The sequence below is a fragment of the Perognathus longimembris genome, chromosome 3, assembly GCF_023159225.1.
Source record: "Perognathus longimembris pacificus isolate PPM17 chromosome 3, ASM2315922v1, whole genome shotgun sequence".
In the NCBI taxonomy this organism is placed as follows: Eukaryota; Metazoa; Chordata; class Mammalia; order Rodentia; family Heteromyidae; genus Perognathus; species Perognathus longimembris.
The window spans coordinates 114,142,657-114,157,399 of record NC_063163.1 but is presented as its reverse complement, the minus strand read 5'-3'; the positions used below and the strand labels follow the sequence as shown (position 1 = coordinate 114,157,399).

The window sequence follows — 14,743 nt, the reverse complement described above, 5'->3', positions numbered from 1 at the left end:
TGTCCTGCCTGTGAAACTCTTACCTCCAATTAACCACCCAAAACAGCAGGAAGTGGGCTCAAGCTAAGAGACAGTGCCCACATCCTGAGTTCAAGCCCCAGTACTGGCACAACAATAAATAAATGCAAACTGGTGTTTTAAATTCTAGAGGTGAGGTTGTAGCTCAAGTCGTATAGCCGTGAATGCAAACAGACCTGTACCATCATGGCTAGACAGAATGACAGTCTTCTAATCTGTTACAATAGTGTGCTTTTGATCTTTTATTATTAAGCCCTTATAAAATGCGTGGAGTAACACGGTGAACACTTACATGTTTACCACCTGATTATGAAAATAGATTATTTCTGAATCCGATGTATGTCACTTTTTACTTTGTTCCTTTTCTTCCTCATTATTTTATTTATTTAGCTAGTCCTGGCGCTTAAATTCAGGACCTGGGTGCTGACCCTGAGTTTCTTTGGCTCAAGGATAGCACTCTACCCTTTGAGATATACCAGCTTTTCCTAAGTATTTATTGAAGAATCTCATGGACTTTCTTCCCTGGGCTGGCTTCAAATCATGATTCTCAGATCTTAGCCTCCTGAGTAGCTAAGATTGGAGGCATGAGCTACCATCACTTGGCTTATTTGTTCTTATTTGTGGTTTTAACTACATGCTTATCTTCCAATATGATGTTATGATTAGTGATTTGTATAAGGGAATTAGAAGCTGAGCACTGATGGCTCATGCCTATAATGCCCTGAGTTCAAGATCAGCCAAAAAAAAAAAAAAAGGAATTAGATTGTATGTCATCTTCTGTGATTTGACCTATATCTCACAATGCCATTATATTAGTTCTATCTAATGACTATATAACAACTGACCAATTTAGCTGTTGGTACTTTACTTTCTGTTTTGTTACAAATGCAGTGAACATTTTCTGAACATGTACCCTGGCACAGATGTGTAAGCTCTTCTACGGTATTTAGGCAAGGAATTGCTGGTCATGAGGCATTCAGAATGTCAAGTTTCAGTAGTTACTGTCCAGTCGTGTTCCAGACTGCTGTATTCCTGGAACTGGTGAGGCTCCAGGGAAATGGACCTGGACCCATGGGTACCAAGTTTCTGGCATGTGTTACAGAGAAAGAATTTTAGGACACATGGAGATAGAGACCAAAGAAGTTTATTAGTTTATTAGTAAAGCAAAGCAAACCAAAGATAGTACACACACCAGACATGGGTGTGGGCATGTCTGTTCATCTAACAGGTGCTTAAAAACAGCGTTTGCTGAGAAAAATGGATTCCTGGCTTGAGCGCACAAATTAGGAGCAGGGTGAACACCAGACTCCCCCATTTTGTTCCTGTGTCTGCAGTGCAGAGCCATTCCCTTCCAAGGTCACTTTGCAGCCATCTTGGAACCCAGGAGGAGCCACACCCAAAGTCCTGAACAGTGGGCCTGGAGTCTAAACACTGTGGTGTAGTAACAGGTGCAAAAAAGTGCTCCAGCATCAGTTCAGTTGGGCTTAAATTTGCCTTAAGGTTGAGTATCACCTCTGTTTTGAATACCTAGTATGTTCCATCATTCCTCCTCCTCCCCCTCCCCCTCTTCTTCCTTTCTCAGTTGTGGGGCTTGAAGTCAAGAGACTGAGCACTGTCCCTGAGCTCTTTTGCTCAAGGCCAGTGCTCTACCACTTTGAACCAACGCTCCACTTCCAATTTTTTTAAATAATTACTTATTGTCCAGTGATGTACAGAGAGGTTACAGTTTCATACGTAAGGCAGTGGGTACATTTCTTGTACAATTTGTTACCTCTTCCCTCATTCCCCCTTCCCCCTTTTCCTCTCCCCCTATGAGTTGTTCAGTTGGTTTACACCAAATGGTTTTGTAAATACTGCTTTTGGAGTCATCTGTCTTTTTATCCTTTATCGCTCAATTTTTATATTCTCTTTCCCTTCCCTAATTCTAACATCGTATCCAGGGTATTCAGATGAGACACCGTGATAGCGTGGGGATCCACTTCCAATTTTCTGACAGTTAATTGGAGATAACATTCTCGTGGAATTTCCTGCCCAGGTTGGCCTTGAGCCATGATCCTCAGATGTCGACCTCCTCAGTAGTTAGGATTACAGATGTGAGCCACTGGCCCCTCTCCAGATGTTCTCCACTGGCCCCTCTCCAGATGTTCTATCATTCTTACTATGACATGTTTTATCAACTGGGCCAAGAAACATTAAGAGATTGACTCATTGTGCCAATCTTGAGACTTGAACTCAGGGCCTAAGTGCTGTCCCTGAGCTTTTTCTACTCAAGGTTGGCACTTTACTACTTGAGCCACAGCTCCACTTCTGGCGTTTCTGGTGGTTAACTGGAGATGGTTTCAAAGACTTTCCTGCCCAAGTTCTCTGAACCTTGATCTTGGTCTCCTGAGTAGGTAGGATTACACACATGAGCCACAGGAGCCTAGCTGTTTTTAAATGGTGTTGCAGACTAAATCCAGGACTTGGTGGGCTCTAGACAAGCACTTACAGCTTCCTGTACTGAGCAGCAATTGGTTTCTGTGACTTTCAAACCTGCAGATAGCCACTGATGGTGTGAGTTAGTTCAAAAATGCTTCTTTTATAATTACATATTCTATTGGTTCTGTTCCTCTAGAGAGCCCTGGATAACATAATTGCATACACCCTGCATCTTGGGAAGGTTACAAACTATTTTTTAACCAGTAAAATGTTTTCAGACACATTTTCTTAAAATAATTTAATTCTTAAATATGATCTAAATCTTTAGTGGTAATAACAGAAATATCCAGTCTTTCCTTCACTACAAGAAAGGCCATTTTCCTCCTGCAAAAATAACTCATTCTGACTAGAAGAGGCTCACACCTGTAATCCTACGTCACTTTGGAGGTTGAAGATCTGGAAGATGGCAGTTTAAGGCCAATCTGGGCAGAAAAGTTCAGTAGGCATCATCTCCAAATTGCCAGAAAAAAAGTTTGGTTGGAGGCATGGCTCAATTGGTTGAGCACCAGTCTAGCATGTATGAGGCCCTGAGTTCAAACCCTAGCACTACAAGAAAAAAAAGAATTCTGACTAGATTATTAAGGGGAAAGAATCCATAGCTCAAGGATCAGCCATACTTGGCAATTAGCTGTAGCCTTTGGTTTCCAAATCTAGATGCTCAGAAGCCATTAGAAAAAAAGATAGCCATTGTATGTATGTGGGTATTAAGTTTCGAACCCAGGGCCTTGTGCATGGTAAGCAGACACTTTTTTTTTTCCTGCCAGCTTGAACTTTTGAGGCTTGAACTCAAGGCCTAGCCTCTGTCCCTGAGCCTTTCTGTGCTCAAGGCAAGTGCTCTACCACTTGAGCCACAGCTTCTGGCCTTTTCTGAGTAGTTTACTGAAGATCAGAGTCTCATGGACTTTCCTGCCGGGCTGGCTTTGAACCACAATCCTCAGATCTCAGCCTCCTGAGTAGCTAGGATTACAGGTGTGAGCCACCAGCACCTGGATGACACTTTACTGATATCTGATTACATGACAATGATATTTGATGACAGTGGGGCTTGACAGCTGATGGCTAGGGAGCATCTAAGTCTGTTCATTCAATACTATGAATGGATAGGGTGACTAGCTGATTAAACATATCTGGCACCACTAGGAAACTGGAGGAAGCTGAGAGGACATAGCACATCCTCGCTGTGAGGTTGATATAAAATTCTAGATACACTTTACTTTGTCTAGAGTCCTGTTAAGAACCATATTGCAGAAAGGATTAATCAAAACTCAGAGCCTGGGTTAGTAAGCTCATCTCTGACCAGAGCAGAAACATGAGGAGGGAGGAAGAAGAGGAAGAAGTGATGGCTGCTTCCCAGGAAACTCCAGCCCAGGTGGAGTTCACGCAGGACAAGTGGCGGTGCCTGACCCCGGCTCAGCGCGCTCTGTACAGGGAGGTCATGCTGGACAACTACAGGAACCTGCTCTCCGTGGGTCTTAATGCCTCTGAACCAGACCTCGTCACCTGTCTGGAGCAAGGAAAAGAGCCCTGGAGAGGGAGGAGAAAGGCACCATCAGGAAAAACTAGAGACAAGCAGTCTGCAGACACACATTACCCATGTGATGCATGTGGGAGAATCTTCAGGAAATTCTCCGCCCTCGCTCTGCACCAGAGAATCCACTGTGAAGAGCAACCTTATGAATGCAAAGGACGTGGGAAAACTTTTTGCTATTACTCGGTGTTCCAGAAGCATCAGCGAATCCACTTGGGAGAAGAGGCTTTCAAATGTCAACAGTGTGACCAGCGCTTTGAGCATCCATCCAGTTACAGAAGACATTCCCGAATTCACATGGGAGAGAGAACATACCAGTGCCAGGCATGTGGCAAAAACGTTCACCAGAGTTCACTTCTTCAGAGACAAAAGAGAATCCATGCTGGAGAGAAACCCTACCACAGCAAAGATTGTGACAAGTCATTTAGACATGTCTACTTACTGAAAATACACGAGAGAATACACACTGGGGAGAGGTCCTACCCAGGTCTTGTATGTGACAAAGCCTTTCGATATAGGCCATATCTTAAATGCTACCAACCGTTCCACACAGGAGAAAAACCCCACAGATGCAATGCGTGTGATAAGGCCTTCACGCAGCATGGAAACCTGATCGTCCACCAGTGAATCCACACTGGAGAGAGACCTTACCAGTTCCCCACAGTGACAAACCCTTTAAGGGTATCTCAGCATCTAGGAAACACCAGAGAATCCACACCTGGGAGAAACCTTCTGAGGGCAAACACTTCAGCAAGACCTTCCGGTATCCCTCCAGCCTCAAAGTACATTGGAGAACCCACAAAGGAGAGAAACCCTACACATGTGAACAGTGCCAAAAATCTTTCAAATACAAGTCCTACCTTAGAGCTCACTAGAGAATCCACACACGGGAAAGACCCTACAAATGCCATTCATGTGGCCAATCATTTATACAGAGCTCAAACCTGAGGGCACATCTGAAAATCCACATGCCACCAGAACCCTCAAAGTTCAAGGAATGAGGGATGGCCTTTCCACATGACTCAAGCCAGAAGAAACACAGAGGAAGCCACACTGGAAGAAAACCTACAAACACTTACAATTCAGAAAAGGCTACTCTCACAGCCCCGGCATTAGAATCCAGCACAGAAACTAGGAGGGAGAGAAGACAGGAAGGAAGGAGATGGATGACATCACTTGAACACTGCTCCAGTTGGCAAAAACACAGGAATACGTACACATAGCTCAAGTATGGATGGCAATATGGATTAGCAGACATGAGATTCTGACTTAGAATGCCAGGAAAGCGAGAGAAGTGAGGAACGAAGATTTGTGTGTGTGTGTGTGTGAGGGGGGGGGGGTCATGGCTCCAGTGGTAGAATGTTTGCCTAGCAAATTTGACCCTTTAGTTCAAAAGTAACCCTACGAAAACAATGGACGTGGCCAGGCCTGGTGGCTCATGCTTGGAATCCCAGCGGCTCAGGAAGCTGAGACAGGCAGGGCAGGAAGGTTCATGAGATTCTTTTTTTTTTTTGCCAGTCCTGGTCCTTGGACTCAGGGCCTGAGCACTGTCCCTGGCTTCTCTTTGCTCAAGGCTAGCACTCTGCCACTTGAGTCACAGTGCCACTTCTAGCCATTTTCTGTATATGTGGTGCTGGGGAATCGAACTCAGGGCTTCAAGTATATGAGGCAAGCACTCTTGCCACTAGGCCATATCCCCAGCCCTTTTTCTTTTTCTTTTCTTTTTTTTTTTTTGCTCAAGGCTAGTACTCTACCTCTTGAGCCACAGCTCCACTTCCGGATTTTTTCTATATTTGTGGTGCTGAGGAATTGAACCCAGGGCTTCACGTATACGAGGCGAGCACTTTACCACTAGGCCATATTCCCAGCCCTCATGAGATTCTTATCTCCAATTAATCATGAATATAAGAAATCAGAAGTACAGCAATGGCTCAAGTGGTAGAATGCCATCTTAGAGCAAAAGAAGATCAAGGATAGTGACCAGGACCCAAGATAAAGAAATGAAGGAAATGGTCAGTGTTTAAGGAGAAAAACTAGCCTAACCATGGACGAATGGATGCCTATTGCAAGTAGGAATAGCTAGAATATTTGTTGTGGGATAATAAATATTTTCAGTCATCAGTAAACAGTGAAAACAATTCTATTTCTAGGGCCAAATGTATCTCAAATCTACAGTTGCTCAGGTAAATCTGGGGGCACTGAGTTCTAAGGTCAAGGGGTAAAAAGTTTCATCAGGTGTAAGTGGTAGGACTTTTGTGAATATAGAATCTGTGTTTTAATGTGGTATCACCTAACAGGTGTACAGATCTTTAATTTGTTGTGATTCATTTTATTACTTAATTCCCTTTACTAGGGAATGGCTTCTAAAGTTTGAAGTCTGAATGTCAATAAATGAATTGTGAACCTAAAAAAAAATCAACAACTCAGAGCCTATGCTTACCAAAGTGCATGCATAGACCTTATTCAGAGATAAGGCCACAGGAGGCCCCTGATGAGATTTTAAGGATTGTAAATAAGGATTATGAAACCACTTATACACATTCAACTAACAATGCTAAACTGATCCTGCAAAGATAAATGAGGGTTGTTCAAAGACACAGTAGATATGTAGAAATAGAGCTTTCTTCTGAAAACTTGCCCAACAAGTGAGAGGCCCCAGTACTGGCAAAAAGAAGGAAAAAAGGGAAGGGAGAGGGGGGAAAGAAGGAAAAGAAAGCTTTCTAGCAGTGTAGGAGCATGTAAAGCTGCAGAAAGACTGGACCCTGTAGTCAACTTTCTAAGTATAGTGGTTTATGCCTATAATTCCAACACACAAGTGGCTGAGTCAGGATGATCAAGATTTTGAGGCCAGCCTGGATTCCACGGGCAGACTCTGTCTTTTGACATTATATTTTTTTTTTTGTAAAATTGTTATAAAGATGATGTACAGAGCTGGGAATGTGGCTTAGTGGTAGAGTGCTTGTCTAGCATGCATGAAGCCCTGGGTTCAATTCCTCAGTACCACATACACAGAAAAAGCCAGAAGTGGTGCTGTGGCTGAAGTGGTAGTGTGCTAGCCTTGAGCAAAAAGCTCAGGGACAGTGCTCACTCAGGCCCTGAGTTCAAGCCCCAGGACTGGCCAAAAAAAAAAGATGTTGTACAGAGGGGGTTACAGTTCCATAAGTCAGGCAATGGCTACATTTCTCTTTGGACAATGTCAGCCCTTCCCTCACTGCCCTGTCTTAAAATACACACACACTTCAGAAATCAACTTGGTCTGCAGTGATGCCCAGGTCGAAGCAAGGAATGGGTTTTGCTTACTTATTACAAAGAAAATAAAAAGTAAAAAAAAGTTAGATGATCACCAGCCACATGGGAGCTGGATGGATGGGGAAGATTCCACGAGGGCAGAGGAGCCCTGCGTCCAAGTCTCCAGGCCTTGAAGCAGCCACAATCCTGACCCAGGCCCGCCCCCCCCACCTCCCCGCCCCCAGAGCCATGAGGCCCGGAGGGCGCCACACCTGACTTAGACCTGACTCCCGTCGCCACCATTACAGACGGTGGCTCTACAGGTCAACCACAGGGACAGCAAAGCACGCCGGCAGCCCAGGGAGCGCGTGCACTTCGGATGCGGCCGGGCAGGCGGATCGGAGCCCTCCGGGGCCTGCCACTCCGGACACACTTGCACGGAAACGTGCGGGGAAACGTGCGAGGAGGGCACGCTTGAGTCCGGGCGCGCCCCGACTTCCGACGCCCGCCCGGCGTGGCTCACCGCGCTCAGGTCCGGGGGGAGGGGGAGGCTGGGCACCCTCGAATGAAGGGCTGGGTGCTCTCTCTGGGCTGTGGGCAGTGCCCCGCAGCCGGACAAACCGACGTCGGCCGGTCCTGTGCTCACAGACATAGCCACCCGGCCGGAGGCGCCGGGGCTCAGCTCCCAGGATGTGGTCCCCGGCACCAGCAGCTTCAGCTCGGCCGGGCAGGCCTCGACAAGGGGACGGGTGGCCGGCAGCGGACGGAGGAGGAGACTTGAGGGCGCTGCGCCCTCACTGCCCACTTCCGGGATCCCCAAGGCGCGAACCGCAAGGGTCGCCACACTGACCGTTAGCTGGGAGGGGGATGCGGGTGTGTGTGTGTGTTGCGCGCGTGTGGAGGAGTGCGGAATGGAAAGGGGGCGGGGCGATGGTCACGTGACCGCCGCCGGGTCAGAGTCCGACGTCGGCGGTCGCACGCTGGGCGGCTCTGCCCTTGGCCGCGCGCTCTACGTGCGCGCGCAGGCTGGGGGCGGGGCCGAGGGCGGGGCCTCTGGCCGTGTGTGTGTATGTGTGCGCGCGCGCTGCGGGCGGAGACGGGACCGCGGGAGCTGAAGGGAACCGGGACCCGGCGGGGACGCGGGCGCGGGCGCGGGCGCGGGCGCGGGCGCGGGCGCGGGCGCGGGCGCGGGCGCGGGCGCGGGCGCGGGCGCGGGCGCGGGCGGGGGCGGGACCTCCCCGTGCTCCTGGGCTGGCGGCGGCGGCGGCGGCGGCGGCGGCGGTGGCGGTGGGACACTGGTGACTCGCCGAGGGGTGCCTCGGCCATGACTGCGGAGCTGCAGCAAGACGACGCGGCGGGAGCGGCCGACGGTCACGGCTCGGTGGGCCTGCGGCGCGAAAGGGAGCGGGGCGCGGGGCCCGGGGCCTGGGGAGTGGGCTCCGGGGCTGAGGGGGACGCGGCGGGCCGAGCGGGAGCGGCGCCGGCCGGCGGAGGCCCTGCGGGGCCTGTGGGGCGCGGGGCGGGCGCGGGGCACCCCGGGACGGCGGGCACGGGGTGCGCCCGGCAGGTGAGGATGGCGCCCGGGGGAGGCTGCGGGGCGCTCGGGCTCGGCACTCCATCGCGGGCGTCTGTGGGCCCGCCGAAGTTGGGAGGGAGGGGCTCCGGGACTTTGCCGGCCCCCGTGTGAAAGGTTTGCACCCGGGGTGGTCTGCATCGAGGTCGGCGGGGTGGGGGGGGAGGGGGGGCGGTCACCGGGGACGGGGCCCCGATCTGGGCCCGGACCACGGAGGAGAAACTTGCGAACCGGGCGGAGTTGGGTGGGTGCTCAGGTTTGGAATCGATTTGGTGGCAGCATTGTTTAAAGAGTCCCAGGCAGACCGGTGATCTCACTTCAACCCGGCGTTGGCCAGCGCGGTGTGGGAGACCCGCGGCCCCCGTTACCACCGCTCCTTCGCTCTCCGCACCGCTTTGCTTGCTTCTTTGAAACAGATCGCCCCCCCACACCCCCCCAAATTATTGCATTCATCACTCTAGGTTTTAAAGAGGGTGGTGATAGGGGTGGACAGCGTAATGAACGGATTGTTTTATACTGTTGAAAATATCCAACAGCGTTGGAAACAAAATCAACCTAAAGATTGCTGGGCTTAAGATGGCGAGGGCATAAGAAACACTGGTTTGGGAGCCAACCAAACTGCTAGTGTCTGAGAAGAAACTTGGGAAAGGGAGCAATTTGAGAATGTCTTCTAATGTTACTTTGGAATGTTTTAACTTAATACTACCTCCTCACCCCTCAAGTACTGCTTTTTCCTTTTCTTTTTCTTTCTTTTTTTTTATTTTTAAGACAGAAAGGGAAATCTGCGGCAGATTTTCGAGTATAAGTTTGGAAGTGAGAAAATTTCATAAAATATTTATAATACAAGCTGTCAGATATTTCCAAGCGGGAAGCCTTTTAAAAGCCTTTTTAATTTTATTCTGTTTATTTATTTATGAAGCTGCTGGTCAGACCCAGAGCCTGGCACTTGCTAGGCAAATGCTGTACTAGTGAGCTACATCCCGGCCCCTTTTTATTCTTTTGATTCACTCAAGACCAGGAGTTTGTAACAAAAAAATGTTTTTTTTTAATATATAGTAAAAGATACTTCCAAGGCCTGGGCTCCAAGGTGAAACTGTGCAGCTGGTGTTTGAAATACTGATTTCTAATGGATGTATTATTGCTAAGTGACCACCAGTACTTTTTCTGTGTTTTAAAGATCAAACTGGTCTATTCGTTTTTAGGACAGTGACACCTTAAAAATAGGTGGGAAAATTTTAGCTTTGAAACGGTCCTATTGATTTAGACACAAGACTATTTTATGGGAGAGGAAGTCATATTTAAATTTGTTCAGGCTCTGTCATTAAAGACCATGTGCATGTCAGTCAGTGGCATCTTCATTTACCTCTGCCACCGTTTGAGTAGTGGCCCCAATTTCGGTAGTCTCTGTTTGAGGGTGAGTATGTGAGGAGTTTGATGAGCATTTGTATAGAAGTCATTGCTATTTTGGGAAGGCTTGGCACTCCAGTGACTGGTTGGCTGCAGTACCCTGATTCCAGGCGACCTGCAGAGTGATGACATTTACTGTTCTTCCCAGTGACTTGCCCTGCACTGACAGATGATAAGCTTGGAATTCAAGTCTGATAACATTTGACCTTTCTTGCTTTTGCTAATGTAAAATGGGTAAAGTTAGCAGATCAGGTTGAAGGATCTTAATATGGAATGCACCTTTTACCTCTTAGAGGGAAGATTTTTTTTGTTTTTGTTTTTGTTTTTTTTTGGCCAGTCCTGGGCCTTGGACTCAGGGCCTGAGCACTTTCCCTGGCTTCTTTTTTGCTCAAGGCTAGGACTCTGCCACTTGAGCCACAGCGCCGCTTCTGGCCATTTTCTGTATATGTGGTGCTGGGGAATCGAACCTAGGGCCTCGTGTATACGAGGCAGGCACTCTTGCCACTAGGCTATATCCCCAGCCCAGGAAGATTTTAATAACTTCCTGCTCTTGTTAAGTTTCATGTTAAAATGGATTCTTCCCTTTCCAGTTCTCTAAGGCATCATGCCTCTTCCCTAAAAGATGTTTAATTGTCCTGAGAAGAGCTATCCTCCTTTGACACTCAGAAGCTATTTAAAACCTACTGTGCTTCTCCTGTGGTCATTTGTACAAAGGACAGACAGCCATTTATAAGACTCCTCTAGAGTTGTAGTAGGATAAAAATGGTAGCACTATGGAAATATGCCGTGAGTGTGTCTTCGGATCTGAGTGTGACCACTTTGTGAAATCACTAAATCTCATCTCCAGATTACTCTTAAAGATTATCAGTATCTGGGTCCTGTGTTTCAGCCAGTTCTTGATTTAGATAAAAAACCAGCAGGGAAGTTTACTGTTACTGTAGGATAAATAACATGAAGTCAGTTTGGTTGTTCCAAACAAGTCATTCTTAGTGTGAGTTTACCTCACGAGTGCATATGGGCTTGGACCATCCCATTCCCCATCCCTGTCTGTGTATATCCCACAGTTCGGGCTCAGTGACTTTGCATTGACAGGTTGATACATGGGAGTGGGAGTATTGACATCAAGGAAGCAAGTGCATCCCACTTGGAATTCCGCTTTAGACCCCCTAATCCAATTTCTGCCCTTGGACAAGGTCTCTGGATGGTTCATTTGAACAGCAGAGGACCTCTCTCTGAGAGGCAAAGAATTCCTATTTTGCTATATATGGAGATCCACAATCCTGAAACAAAATTAACAATGAAGGTGTGTTGTCTGCTTGTTCACTTTACTTAATTTTGTTTATCTGTAACAAAAAGACTTAGAGCCCACCTGTTTCTTTCCTAAAGTTTTTTTTTTTTCTAATGATGACATAATGCAAGTTTAACTTGGAAAACTATACATACCTGAGCAGGATTAACTTAGCTGATAGTTAGTGGGGCAGTTTTGTTTCTGGATTCCGTTGCAGAAATTGAAATGGCAACAACAGCTTCTGCAGAAGCATTGTGGTTATGAGCTGACTGCCCAAGTCTGAGCTCCTGCAAGGCTAGGGCTGATGGGTCAGTGGCCTGCAAGAGAGGCTGGCCTAGCAGAGTGGGTTGGATTGGTTTTCCATAATCCACAACCACTAGATGTCTCATGGTAAGGCTTCCCAAAATAGGCTTTTAATAATAATTTGTTGTTTAGTGAAGCAGACCTCTCAGAGATAACATTATCTTCTGCTCAAACCAGAGGCCAGAGGCCTTTTTTTTTTTTTTTTTTTTTTTTTTGCCAGTCCTAGGCCTTGGACTCAGGGCCTGAGCACTGTCCCTGGCTTCTTTCTGCTCAAGGCTAGCACTCTGCCACAGCAGAGCCACAGCACCACTTCTGGCCGTTTTCTATATAGGTGGTGCTGGGGAATTGAACCCAGGGCTTCATGTATACAAGGCAAGCACTCTTGCCACTAGGCCATGTCCCCAGCCCCAGAGGCCTTTCTGTAGTAATTCTTTATTAGCTGATTCTATGATGATCCAAGTGCCTATCCAGAGTCTCATGCTTTTATTATTTGCTTATTTTTATTATTTATTTTTCTTGTAATCATCTTGGGGCTTGAATCCTGATCCTGGGCTCTGTCTCTTAGCTTTTGTGCTCAAGGCTAGTGTTCTACCACTTGAGCCATAATCCCAGTTCCAGCTTTTTGTGGTTAGTTGAGGATAAATGTATCGCAGACTGACCTGCCCTGGCTGGCTTCTAACTGCAATCCTCAGACCTCATCCTCCTGAGTAACTAGGGTTACAGATGTGAGCCACAGACCACAGCTCTTACTCTTTTCTTCTTTTTTGCTGGTCATGAGATTTGAATTCAGGACCTGGGTGCTGTCCCTGAGCTTCTTTTGCTTCTCTCTGCCACTTGAGCCACAGCTCCATCTCTGGCTTTTTCTTGGAGATAAAAGTCCCACAGACTTTCCTGCTCTAGTTGTTTTTGAACCATGATCCTCAGATCTCAGCCTCCCAAGTAGCTAGGGTTTGAGATATAAGCCATCAGTGCTAGCTTTTAAGTCTTATTTGTAGTGTTAATCTGTGTTTTTAGGGGCCCTCATTACCATTTTTAATTGATATTTGTTTTGGAGTTTGACTGATATTCTCATTAGTTATTAGTCTCCCAACTTGCAGTGTTGCAGAGTGGCTGTGTGTGTGTGTGTGTGTGTGTGTGTGTGTGTATTCATTCATGAGGGGCGAAGGGGCCTCTTGAACTCAGGGCCTTGAGTTTTTGCTTGGCTATTCCTTCATTGTTGCTGTTCCTCTAACATTTGAGTCATGCCTCCAGTTCTGGTCTTCCTGCCTGGGCTAGCTTTGAACTGTGGTCTTCAAGAAGTTGGTTTATTTCTGGCTGTTGGGCAGAACTCTGGCTTCTGCCTTCTTTGCAGCATCCTACTGGAGCCCTACCTCTGCTATAGCTAGCTTCCTTCCTGACTACTTCCTTGGATTTTGGAGCCCTACCTAGTTTCTCCTAGGGACTAACCATTTGTTCTCTTGATTTTAACTCTCCTTTCTCCAACTGCTTCCAAATCTGCATCCTTAATCTTTAGGTGCAAATGCTTCACACCCTGTGTTTGACTGGCTCTACTTCTGTACCCACCTCCTATAGACGTTTGCATATGGTAGGCCATGAAAGAACCTCCGGGCTAAGCCTGCTTTGCTCTGAAATACTGGAAACTTGTGTGCTCATTGATCCCCTGCTGCACCTCAGAGAAATAAGATTTACTAGGATCAGGAAGTTGAATTTTCAAAGTATCATGGGCATTTTTCTCCTAGAATATCATTTTTATTCCAAAGTAGCTGAATTTAGTTGAACCAGAGGTATCCCATATTTTATATTTATATAGTTTTCCTTTTACTAGCAGTGGCCATAGGCATTACTTATTTGACATCAGTCATTTCATTTCATTGTCCAGGTGTTGAATCCGGTGCTTAGGAAGACCTTGAGACTTGCCAGGAGGCTTCTGTGGGTCAGAGTCTGGCCTGTGTATGTGTAGTCTTAGCACCCCAGTCTTGGCTTTCTACATAATAAAGAAGGTCAACATTTCAGACAGGGCACAGAGCCAAGTTAAAGACGTTCTGGAGAGGGTGCCAGCAGCACCTGGCAGTGGCTAGCTGATTGAAGAACTCTGCTGGTCTTAGTGGTACACTCCTGAAGTCCCAATACTCAGGAGTCTGAGGAAGAAAGATTTTTTAAAATTCTAGGCCAGCTTGGCTTATAGTGAGATCCTGTCTCAAAAAAGAAAATTAAGAAGTCCTGAAGCAATACTCTCTTTTCTAATCCACTAATCCAGTACTTTGTTGAGTGAAAATGTGTTATCTCCCAATTCATTTTTTATTAATAAAAAATTTATACAGCATAAAATTAGCTGCTTGAAAGCATACAAATTCATTAGTCTATTCACAGTATTATGCTGTCACCACCTCTGTTCGTATCTAGAATAAAAAGTCTGCTTCCTCCTCCCTGCCTCAGCCTTACAACCCAGGCTTGCCTTCTGTCTCTGATGCACCTATTCTGGATGTTCCTTCCCTATTAGCACAGTCATGCAGGGTGGCACTGTATTCAGCATCTTTCATTTTCTGTAATGCTTTTGAAGTTTATCCAGTTTGTAGCCTATATCTTTTAATGGCTCACTTAACACTTTATACATGCAGTCAGCCTTTTGTATACACCTTTCCTGAATCTTGGGATTCAACCAGGCCTAAACAAAAACACATTTAAAAATTACATCTGTAGCCGGGTATTGGTGGCTCACACTTGTAATCCTAGCTACTCAGGAGGCTGAGCTCTGAGAATTACAGTTCAAAATCAGCCCCAGCAGGAAAGTCTGTAAGACTCTTATCTCCAACTAACTATCAAAAAGCTGGACATGGTGTTGTGGCTCAAGTGGTAGAGCACAAAAGCTCTGGGATGGCCCAGGCCCAGAGTTCAAGACTCAAGTATTGGTCAAAAAAAA

The 14,743-nt window shown here is 46.8% G+C and overlaps 2 protein-coding genes across 3 annotated transcripts in view; both read left to right on the top strand.

The window, feature by feature from the left end:
• The first annotated feature begins 3,805 nt into the window (after positions 1-3,805).
• On the top strand, positions 3,806-4,651 carry LOC125347797 (zinc finger protein 383-like). The gene has a single exon (XM_048340751.1). It carries the CDS (start codon positions 3,806-3,808, stop codon positions 4,649-4,651), a length of 846 nt encoding a protein of 281 aa, XP_048196708.1.
• A 3,846-nt stretch (positions 4,652-8,497) lies between these two features.
• Positions 8,498-14,743, top strand: part of Usp28 (ubiquitin specific peptidase 28) — a 54,712-nt gene continuing 48,466 nt past the window's right edge. For both annotated transcript variants that reach the window (XM_048343873.1, XM_048343874.1), the window contains exon 1: positions 8,498-8,633. In XM_048343873.1, coding sequence (XP_048199830.1) covers positions 8,577-8,633 — 57 coding nt within the window. In that variant the 5' untranslated portion in view covers positions 8,498-8,576. The remainder of the gene's footprint in view (positions 8,634-14,743) is intronic.

What these genes read in the sequence shown, in the direction of transcription:
- LOC125347797 (XM_048340751.1), top strand. Translation starts at nt 3,806, where the DNA reads ATGAGGAGGGAGGAAGAAGAGGAAGAAGTGATGGCTGCTTCCCAGGAA.